At 35.3% G+C, this 12,011-nt stretch overlaps 1 protein-coding gene across 1 annotated transcript in view; it reads right to left on the bottom strand.

Annotated features, from left to right (window-relative positions):
- sorcs3a (sortilin related VPS10 domain containing receptor 3a) overlaps positions 1 to 12,011 on the bottom strand; it is a 314,187-nt gene that overhangs the window by 135,898 nt on the left and 166,278 nt on the right. Inside the window, exon 4 of the mRNA XM_055204570.2 lies at positions 10,287 to 10,445. Coding sequence (XP_055060545.1) covers positions 10,287 to 10,445 — 159 coding nt within the window. The remainder of the gene's footprint in view (positions 1 to 10,286; positions 10,446 to 12,011) is intronic.

Consider the following 12,011-nt stretch of genomic DNA (forward strand, 5'->3'; position numbering starts at 1 on the left):
TTCATTAGTTGTTTTATATTTGTACATATGATTTTCCTTTATTGTTCTGTTCACTAGGGGTGCGCGGGGCAAAAACTAATGCAGGGTTAGTTGTAACTGTTTACATTGTTGCATAAGGTTGAGCGTTTTGTTTTTCCGGTATTTTTTATGATGCCAAAATATGATCTCCCGCAAATTATTGGAAATGTATAATGTTTTTCCAGAGAGTTATTGATGAACGATTGTTTTGGTGACATGTAAGTAAATTTTTTCATCATATGTTTATTCGGTTTCTTAGTTGGGTGTGTAAGATACCAAATCCAATGCTATGTCATATTAATCAGTGTCTTGTTGACTAAAACATAGCATTGTTTTGAAATATGTCTGCAGCTCTTAGCAACTTTTTGGTGGGCTTGGAAATATTTTGACCCAGCGGGGTTAATTGTAACGCTGTGTTACTACTAACCCCTCAGCACTTGCGATATGAAAACAGCTAACGTTTGCGTAATTCTTGCCATTGTTTTAAATAGGCTACACACGAATGATTGCTGGCTGCCAACAAAATAAATGTGCCGGTCTTATCAAAAATCATGTGTCAAATGTATTTTTTTTTCATATCTTTAATATTGATTGAATTAGGTTACATCTAAGATTAAAATTGTATTGAAATGAATGGCTAAAATCAGACTTTGATGCTCATTATCTCAAAATTAGATTTTGAAACTGTAGTATGGTTATTACAGACTGCGTCACATACATTTTTTTTCATCATAATTGTGCTGCTTTTTCCTCACATATTTAGACATTTGTATACATTTATAATTGAAATATTGTTAGTAAAGAGCTGGATGAATGAATACACTGTGAATACCGGTCTATTATAGACAGATATATAAACAAAACAGGATTGAAATAATTGCCTGCAAACTTAATTTTTAGCAAGTGTTACAACTAACCCCCTGCCTGTTACAATTAACCCCACCTATAGGGGTAAGTTGTAACGTTTGCACTTCTGTCACATTTGGTGTAATTGTCCAAGAATGGTAAGTACTAGAAACAAACTTTAAATGGTCATTTGTAGCAGAAATGTGTGTGTTGTAAAAATATAATTAATCAAACTCAAATATTTTTTGAATGATTGAGCCAAAACCAAAAAACGTTGTGGCCCGCTCTCACTATATATCTCCAAATGTCTCTGCTTTTTCTCTATCCATACCCCCTCTCTCTCTCAGTACTAAAAAGGTCAGTGCTTAGATAGAACAGCACAATGTCTGCATTATAAATACTCTTTGAAAGCAGTCTTTAATCTATCAGAAATATGCTTCGTTTTGAAAATTAGCCTCATAGAACTCAGTTTAATGGATGTATAAATAACCAGAATAATAGACTGATTTTTTTGCGAATGAGATATTGGTCGCCGTTTTAAACCCTCCTTAAATTACACGTAATTACTCAATAAAATCTTAGAAGTGTTGCATTAGCTTAATGCCGCAGGACACGCACATTTCCGCTGCCGTGCAAAGTCACCATCCTAAATCTGATACGCCATAAACCGTTTTGAAGAGAGGAGCAATTTAAGCAAGGCCACCAGAGACAAAATATGCGACAGTCGGAAATTATGCTCGCGCTGTGCCATGCAATTCAAGAATACGTGTAAATAGACATCATACTCAAATAGTCCCATTTGTTTGGTAGATTAAGTATTGCTATAGAAACTCCCCTTGTTTTTCAATGTTTCTGTCACATCCTCTAACGCCTTTCATTTTAGCAGCACCCTTTTACCCACAATGCACCATCTGCTACTTTCACAAAACATGCACGCTATTTTCCAGTCCAACACAAGCGTTATGCTATCTGTCTCCCGGCTGCCTTTGCCATGAAACAACAATACTTCACAGCAACCCTAATATAACTTTAGTCCTAGTTTTTTCCGAGGTGCAGCCGAGTCACAGGTGTGCGGCTGCGACGCATTCTTCAGAGATTCAGCAGGCGTACCTTCGATCCTCTCGTCCTTTCATCTACATCCTCCGTAACAACCACAGAAAAAATATCTGGAAAGCCTCGCAGATTCACAAGTTTATTTATATCTGTTCCCTATTAAATAGCATGAGCACAGCTCTGCAATTGCGACTAATATAATGTCCTTAAGTGGCTGCTGCTAGATTTCTCTAAGCAGTTTATAATAATTAATACCCGGTGGTCTTTAAAAATAAAACTTAGCTCAGCTGTTAAAGCAGTTAGCAATGCAAAAGGTCATGAGTTCAATACCCAGGGAATGCACATGCATATTTAAAAAGCGTATTTTTAGAGCTTGCTTAAATGTAAAAGGATTCATTGACTGTATGCGTCTAGACACGTATATTACATGTTTACATCCGCAGTCTTATGTAAATGCAGGAGATGTTTTCACACGGCCCTCGGTGAATGGGATTCCATCCCAGGCCCTTTGATTAAAGTGTAATGTGCGGTTATGCTAGTGTCAATCATCTGTAATCTGTACAGCCATTAAAAGCAAACACGTCACGGCGATTGATCTGCGGTCCGTCTCACATGCTGTTTTATTCACCCACGGTGAAAAGGCCGTGGCGTTTGATTGACAGCGAGCCTCTGCCGGGTAAAGTCTCGCCCGCTAATGTATTCGCTAAAAGCAGAAGTCACATTTCTCTGATTAGCGTGTACTGGCTCTGCCGAAGATGTTATGCGTGTGTCACTGTTGGAAAATGAAGCTTAACAGCTAAATGATGCATAGTTAGGACACCAAAATAAATCAGATTATCATTTTTAAAGTACAGGAGAAAATTGAGGGACATCAAATTAAAATAAAATTAGTGAGTCCTTAATATGTACCATTTACTGTACTGTACTGTACTAAATGTAAACTCTCCGAATCACTTAACACTGCCAGACTGACAGTGGAAGACGAATGCAAAGCAAACCTGATGCTGATCTACTGTAGGACCGATCAAAGGCAGATCATAACGCAATAGAAACCATAAACTTGATGTCAGACCTGAAGCTAAAACGTGTGTAAATGTTACCATTAAAAGTGTATTGCTTTAAAGGGACACATTACTTTGTTTTGAAAGTATGCAAATTTTCCAGCTCCCCTGGAGTTAAACATTTGATTTTTACCGTTTTGAAATCCATTCAGCTGATCTCCGGGTCTGGCACTAGAACTTTAAGCATAGCTTGGCATAATCCATTGAATCTGATTAGACCATGTGTATCGAGCTAAAAAATAACCAAAGAGTTTTGATATTCTCCCACTTAAAACTTGACTCTTCTGTGGTTACATTGTGTACCAAGACCGACGAAAAATTAAAAGTTGCGATTTTCTAGGCCGATATGGCGAGGAACTGTACTCTCATTCTAGCGTAATAATCAAGGACTTTGGTGCCGTACCATGGGTGCAGAGGGCGCAATGATATTACGCAGCGCCCGAAAATAGTCCCCTTGGTAACTTTCAATAGCAGGGGACTATTTTCGGGCACTGCGTTAAATTATTTTTGTAGCCGTGGTATGCCGGAATGAGAGTCATTTTTTAGCGCAATGCTAATTGTCTAATCAGATTCAATGTATTATGCTAAGCTGCTAAAAGTGGTAACGCCAGACCCGGAGATCAGCTGAATGGATTCCAAAACGTTGAAAATCTAATTTTTAACTCTAGGGGAGCTGAAAAATGAGACTATTTTCAAAACAAAGAGATGTGTCCCTTTAAACCAATGAACTTTTAATGGTAACCAGTGGTGTAGTGGTTTATGCCATCAAATAAAGATAATTAAATAATAAGTTGACATAACTTAGAAAAAAAGTTGAAATTGTTTAACTTAATTATTTAAGAGAAAGTAACATACAAATATATACAGCCCAGTCTCAGGAAATTTCGTTATATAGTCACGTTATTTTTAGACTCTTTTTTTGTGATATTATCACGAATTTCCACGTTTTTTCGTGATAGTATAACGAATTTCTGTTTTCGTGTGATTGTCACGTATTGGTTGCTCAACTGTTTTGTCCTATTTTCTTACCATTGTCACTTCGGTTTAGGGTTCGATTTACATAAAATGACATCCCTACCCAAACCCAACTCTAACCCTAACGCCAGGCGACATATAAAAAAATCAGAAAATATAGTATAAATCAAATTTATAAAGTGACATTCTAATGCAAGCACCAAATCTAACCCTAAACCAAAGCGACAATGGTTTAAAAAATAGGAAAAAGCAGTTGAGTAACCAATACGTGATAAATAAAACGGAAATTTGTGATAATATCACGAAAAAAGAATAAAAAAATTACATGACTATATCACGAAACCTTGTGAATATATCAAGGTCGGAAATCAAGGTACAAAAGCTGCCACCGGGAGGTTTCAAAAGGTCTTAATGTCTGATTTAGGTACAAACATGTATCTTTGAGGTATACTTTTAAACAACTCATCTATAGGTCATCTTTAAATATCTGTTAAGTATAATAATCTTTTCTAGTGTCACATAATTACAGGTGCAGCCTTTTTTGAATGCCTCACATGTTTTTCTTGGGGAACGTGATATCTTATGAATTTGTATTATTCATCCATATTTCGTCTATACTTCTTTACCATTCTTCAGCATCTATACCCTTCTCTCGTCTCTCGGGAGGTATTTCGAGCGTTGTGAAAGATGCAAGAGGTCAGTGAGCACCTGAGGAGTTTTCCACTGGCTTTTCTGAGCCGTCCCGTGAGGCAATGCCCTCAAGGGAATGGTCAGATCGCTGAAGAGGAGCTGATGTGACTGGGGTTTGAATATAGGGGATGAGTTTTATAATCCCACAGTGGATGACTTTAACATTTTATTTTTGTATAAACGGTTTCAGCAGTAACAACATAAACAAGCGGCTGTCGTGGTCCGCACGTAACTTCCGGTAAACTCCGCCGCTAATAATAAATAAACAAAAAGTACTTTAAACGTAGTTTATTTATATAACAAGTAAAAAAACAACACATAGATTACCTAGGAAACCAAAACATTTGTTATTTTCGACGAGGCATTTGTTTAAGAGATCAGCATAGCAACTAGTCAGACCTTTAAAAAAACGAAACCGGAAGTAAAGTTCGGATCCAGACGTGTATTACGTGCGTCCGATGAAACCGTCTAAAAGTGTAACCAAAGAACAGAAGCATTAGCATATCCATTGTGATCGTGAACATTAGTTTTTTTACTCTTTCTTTGACTGTTAAACATTAAGAGATTATTACAAAGATAAACTTATATATCATACATGACTTAATCTGTAAAAACCCATGTAAAGCCATTTTTTGTGATTTATTGTTTTCTGCATAAAAAATCATCATATATAATAAAAAATATATATATTATATGAACAATTAATTGAACATATATTCTTGATATCTTTAATATTGACTGAGTAAAGTCATGTGAAAAATCTATGTAAAATCAATGAGTGAAATCAAACGTTGATGCTCGAAATTTCATTATTAGACTGCGACTTCACAGAATATGAGATCTCATATTTAACGTTTTATTTGACATTGGCTGTCAAATCCTTTACAAACTCATAATAACTTGCATACATCAATTCACTATCTCTGTATTACTCTGTTTATCCTTTCAATAAACCTGCTCATTCCCTGTCTCACTTACTGCTTCATCTTTTTATTCCTCTTGGCCTTCGCTTTTCCTTGCATTGTTTATTTAGTTTTTACTTTAATACATCTTTTTTGAAGCAATGAAATAATAATGAAAGAATGTTATTATGAAGGCAATATAAAACCCACAGGATATATATCTCTGACACTGAAACATGCTAAATCTTTTAGCAGACAAGTGTTTGTTTTCAAACGCACAAGATAAGACACATGAGATGCTCAGGAGTGAGTCACAGCGAGAAAACAGAGAGTTTAGCTTGTCTGCTGGATTTCAGGTAGTAAGTGACAAAGATCTGGACTCAAAGGAAAATATAAATATGATAAAATAACATATAATCCACATAGACATAACACATGAGAGATTTTATGCACATATATGACAACTGTCAGTAAGGGTCAATTATATAATTTTTAATGCAAAGATGACATTGTTTGAGATGTCTATGTTATGACAACTTGACATAAACCAATAGATTATAATTTGCCATAAATCAGTCATAAACATAACTATGTTTCAAACTTATCAAAACTTATCAAAATTATCAAACTTAAGAATCCTAGCTTTATGGGTTAACATTACATTAAACTACCATTTGAATGTCATTAAGTGTTAATAGGTCAAATCATTTTTAAAAAATGCAACAGACACGTCAAAAGATTATAATTAACTTTATGTATACATAAAATAATACACATGTACAATAGATAAAAAACTGACAACTAACAGAACTTGTTTTTTCTCACACAGGGGGTTCTGGGATTTTCTGACATAGAAGAAAAAAGTATCAAAAACTTTTCATTGATTTAATATATCCAATTTAATTTAATTTAATTAACTGTTTTTCCCAATTATTGTGCTGTTTTAATTTAATTTTGTGATAATATAATTTTATTAATTTTAATTAGTATTATTATTAAATGATTGATTTTATTTGTAAAACACACGGAGGAAACTTAACTTAAAAAAAACTTTATGAACTCAAGAATATTCATGATGTTGTTATAAAACTATTTGACAAGAGTATTAACACTTAATGACATTTTAATGATAAATAATATTTGTTCCACTGTAGTTGAGGTCAAGAAAAATATTCATGATGTTGTTATAACACTATATGACAGAGTATTAACACATAATGACATTTTAATGACAAATAATATTTGTTCCACTGTAGTTGAGGTCAAGAAAAATATTTATGACGCTGTTATAACACTATATGACAGATTATTAACACGTAATGACATTTTAATGACAAATTATATTTGTACCACTGTAGTTGAGGTCAAGAAAAATATTCATGATGTTGTTATAACACTATATGACAGAGTATTAACACATAATGACATTTTAATGACAAATAATATTTGTTCCACTGTAGTTGAGGTCAAGAAAAATATTTATGACGCTGTTATAACACTATATGACAGATTATTAACACGTAATGACATTTTAATGACAAATTATATTTGTACCACTGTAGTTGAGGTCAAGAAAAATATTCATGACGCTGTTATAACACTATATGACAGAGTATTAACACTTAATGACATTTTAATGACAAATAATATTTGTTCTACTGTAGTTGAGGTCAAGAAAAATATTCATGACGCTGTTATAACACTATATGACAGAGTATTAACACTTAATGACATTTTAATGACAAATTATATTTGTACCACTGTAGTTGAGGTCAAGAAAAATATTCATGATGTTGTTATAACACTATATGACAGAGTATTAACACATAATGACATTTTAATGACAAATAATATTTGTTCCACTGTAGTTGAGGTCAAGAAAAATATTTATGACGCTGTTATAACACTATATGACAGATTATTAACACATAATGACATTTTAATGACAAATAATATTTGTTCCACTGTAGTTGAGGTCAAGAAAAATATTCATGACGCTGTTATAACACTATATGACAGAGTATTAACACTTAATGACATTTTAATGACAAATTCAATTTGTATCAAGTGGTCAGTAATGTTATCTTGGAAATGTCAAGTTGTCATGACAAGTTATGAAGTATTGGTTTATGTCAAGTTGTTATAACAAAGACATATCAAGCAATGTCATCTTTGCATTAAAAACGAATGACACTTATTGACAGTTGTCATAAACGTGCATACAATCTCCTTCATGTTCATGGAACATGTCATGTCATGATTATGAAGATGTTATGTCAGTCTTATGAACACCGCTTCAAGTAAAGTGTTACCGCCATAATTAAAGCAAACTCAACTAAATAAGTTACAGTAACTCATCACTTCTCAAGATAGTTCTCCTAGTTGATTACACATAAAAATGTAAGTGCAAAAAGATTTTTTACAGTGTAGTAGACATGTCAAAACTATGATATAAATATAATTCAATCTTGCAAATGAAGCCGTTTTTGCACGTATCTGATTTAATTGACATCTCGTTAACAAGGATCTCCGGGAACAACATATCTGTCATGGTGGGCAAAATGCTGGCATGACAGAATGTTGGCATCATTTACGTAGACAGCTCGAGAAAAACAAAACCGTTGAAATTCTTTAGCAGAGACATTGATGATCCATTTGTCTTCAATTTGAAATGGAAGATTAGACAGCAGAAGCCTAAAGGATAATGAAGGTTTTGTCATCTCTGAACCATCTGCTATGCCTAAGTTAGCTGTTGAATTATATTCAGTGTTCTGCTGATGAGTCAGACTCACAGTGAAGCACTTAAGTGTTTCATAAACTTCAAAAGCTTCACTTCAGCAACAGGAAGATTTGGACGCTGAACTCAACCAAACCCTCACAGAAAATGCAATGCTCAATGCTCTACCAGCTCTACCTAGCTTTCCTCAAAATTCTGGTTCCGTTGGATAAAATGGCCAATTACATCCAGCCATTAGTATCATTAAAGATACCCAATGACGTTGGTGGACTTCGCTGATCAATAAAACCCTGGCTTACCAAGCTGAGATGGCAAGTAAGGATCAATTGCTATTTTCAGGTTTTTGACCACAGGCTGCGCAGAGGCTCTTTAATATAGCAGGCCGATGGGTCGATTTGTTGGCCTGAAGTGGCTTGTGGTTTTCTGAGTGGGGGGAAGCCTCTCTTTTTAATGAATCGTCAAGGAGTGGATATGACCAGCCTGACATCTTTCAATGAGACAATGCTTGATGCGTTGACCTAATCAACACTTCTGTTCTGACTGTGATGAGTCTGGACACCCAGGCACCCTTCCTGAAAAATGATGGCTTTAATGTGTTTCATTCTGTCTCTAAAGTGCAGCAGAGTGTAATTCGGTATATATCACAGATAGTGTAACTTGAAACCTTTATTTTTGTTATCCATGCTTTTATACTGCAAGTAAAAAACAAAATGAATGCTGTTGCATTAGTGGAAAATCTATGTTTGACGGTAGCTTCAAACCAATTTTTTGTAACTAGACGCAACTCGGCGACAACGAATATATTTCAGTTGAATGTTTGCTCTATTCAGGGTTTCAAATATTTTCCATCCAAGATCATGTCCATTAAGTGTGGCAGATCAAAACATCAAGGTCAAGTTTTCAACCCATCACTGGGTTTGTTTTATAAGCCTGCTATGAAATTGAATCATTGGTACATAAAAAACATATTTAAAACTCAAAATTCTCCATCCATTTTCTCATGCATAATCTTTCACAGACACTCACAATTTAATGCTTGTGTAAAATCCCACAATTTGGTGTCCATGCTAAATTACTCTGAGTGTAATTTTCCTTACATTGAATTTGCTAAAAGTACTGCAAGAGAGACAAAAATCCAGAAAATAAAAGCAAGATGCAAATAATATCCTTAAGTCACTCTGCTTTCCATTTAAATGGCATAACAATAAAATAACTCAATATAAAGTAGCTTAGCCTAGATTGCAAAGACAAGACCCAAATATTAGGCACTGCATAAATTGCTTAAATAAAACCCAAAAAAGCTAAATAAGTTTAAGTCAAGTCTTGCACTCTTGGGTTGTTTTTAACCCAGTGCTGTGTAACTCTTGGACAGAACACATTTCTGGGTTAAAATGACCCAAATATTGGGTTGTTTTACCAAACTGCTGGGTTATTGTTAGTCAACCATGTTAAAACAACCCAGCAGTTGGGTTAAAACAACCCATTATTTGGGTCATTTTAACGCAGAAATGTGTTCTGTCCAATAGTTAGCCAGCCCTGAGTTTAACCCATTCATATCCCGACCAACTGATTCTTAATTCTTAGCTTAAAGCAGTGCTTCTCAATTATTTTCTGTCACGCCCCCCCAAGAAAACACAAAAAAAGAAATATCAATCAACTTACAACAAATAACTTTATTAACATTGTTTTTTAGTCTGTAACAGAAAAGACTTAAAATGCATCAATTTGCCTGAAATAAAAAAATCAATCCTTATTTACAGTATATTTTTTGACCATTTGATACTGAAAAATGAAATATAATCAATAAATAATAATAAAAAACTCAAGCGGCTTATCAGCGTGTTTGGGGTGTAATGTCTTTAAGTGACGGTGCAAAAAAATCACTTCCTGAAAAAGTATTTTCCCCGGGGTCTCACGCGCCCCCCCTGGTGTTGCTTCGAGCCCCCCCTGGGGGTCCCGCCCACTATTTGCGAAGCACTGGCTTAAAGGAACAACAAAGCTTACCTTTTGGTCATGGCTGTAGGCCAGTGCCCAGTCCTCTTGCGTTGGGTGAAACAGCAGACTCAAGACGTAAAAGCTCAAGCGATATTTCTGGTAACTTGCACCTTCATCTGAACTGATGAGAATGCTGCTTTCAAACTCTGGGTCAGTCAGCACCATAATCTAGCAGAGAAATTGAGAAGAGTTGAAAAAGCAAGGTTATTATAAGAAAGATAGCAAAAACCGTCGAGAAAAGCTGTGAAGGAGTAACATCAAACTAACTAACTTACTGCTCTGTGGCAAGCTGCACTATATTTAATAAGATTTTAAAGGTGTGATTCTCAAAGTGTGGACCATTGAGGTACTGTAAAGGAGCCTAGTTATTAAAATGGTGGTTAAACAGTTACATATTTAAATATGTCATGTTTGCACCTTAAAATGTGGTCACAAAGCTATTTTATGGCTTGGAAAACAGACCAAATAAAATAGATATTCATAGGACAAATCTCCTTTTGTGTTTTGATAAGAACGTTTTATACAACAAGGGTGAGTAATTGACAACAGAATTTTTGATTTTGGGTGAACTATCTCTTTAAGGGCACACTCACACTATCCAAACCAAACTGCGCCTGGGCGCTTTTGACCGCCAAAGCCTCGTTTTTTGACTAGTGTGATCGCTCTGTACCGCGCCCAGGGGCAGTTTGGTTAATTGCACCCTGGCGGGCTTGCAGAGATGGGCTCGAGCGCGGTTCCCTTGGGCTCAGGCGTGTAACACGCAATGTGATCAGAAATCGCGCCAGAGCTTGTTTCAATGGGAAAGACGTCAATTGTGCGACCACCCACATTCATCTGCCTTCATGAAAACCTTATGATACACGCATCAGGGTTACGTGAATGTCCACACTTTATATTGTATATATGCTGTAACTCACTGGCAACTGCCCCATTACAGTACCATAACTGTACATGTTTTTTACAGTATGATGTCTTTACCGCAGTTCCATTTTACAGTATTATACTATAGATGGACAAAACGCTTAAATGCGCCAGTGCAAACTTTTCTTCTGATAATCAATTATGAAAAGCAAAAAAATTAACTTTTGTACAACAGGGGTGAATAATTGACAACAGAATTTTTGTTTTTGGGTGAACTATCCCTTTAATTGGCTAAATAAACTACAGATGGACAAAATGCTTAAAGCGCCGGTGCAAACTTTTCTTCGGATAATGAATTATGAAAAGCATTTCCTTTCATGCCCGTGTTCAGCCGTGTGGCTGCATCTGATCTCAATGATAATTAAAGGGGAAGTAGGTCTGCCAGCTTGTTAAATGGGCTTCTGCCATCACCGTTCCTGCCAGAAGGCAGCTTCAAACAGATCTCACCTGAACGCCAGCCACCATGTTCGCTGTCATTTCAGAGACTCTTACTGAAAAGTACAAACATGCTTTTCATGTTAATTCTGCTCCCTGATGACACACGTGGAATAGAGAAGATATGTACAATGAAGCAAATAACACCGGATTCTTTATAAAGGTGTAACTTGAGATAATCTTAATTTCCATCAATATACTGTAGCGCAAGTTAGGGCATATAAAACAAACATCCCCATTAACATCAGAAATAAGCAAACATCAATATAAAATTGAAAAAATGTAAAGCTTGGAATGGCTAATAGGGTACAAGTAGGATTGCACTTATTACATCCTACAAAGTTTATGACCAAATGTTGGTTTGCTAATAAAAAAAGA

Source organism: Misgurnus anguillicaudatus, chromosome 3 (assembly GCF_027580225.2).
Source record: "Misgurnus anguillicaudatus chromosome 3, ASM2758022v2, whole genome shotgun sequence".
Classification (NCBI taxonomy): domain Eukaryota; kingdom Metazoa; phylum Chordata; class Actinopteri; order Cypriniformes; family Cobitidae; genus Misgurnus; species Misgurnus anguillicaudatus.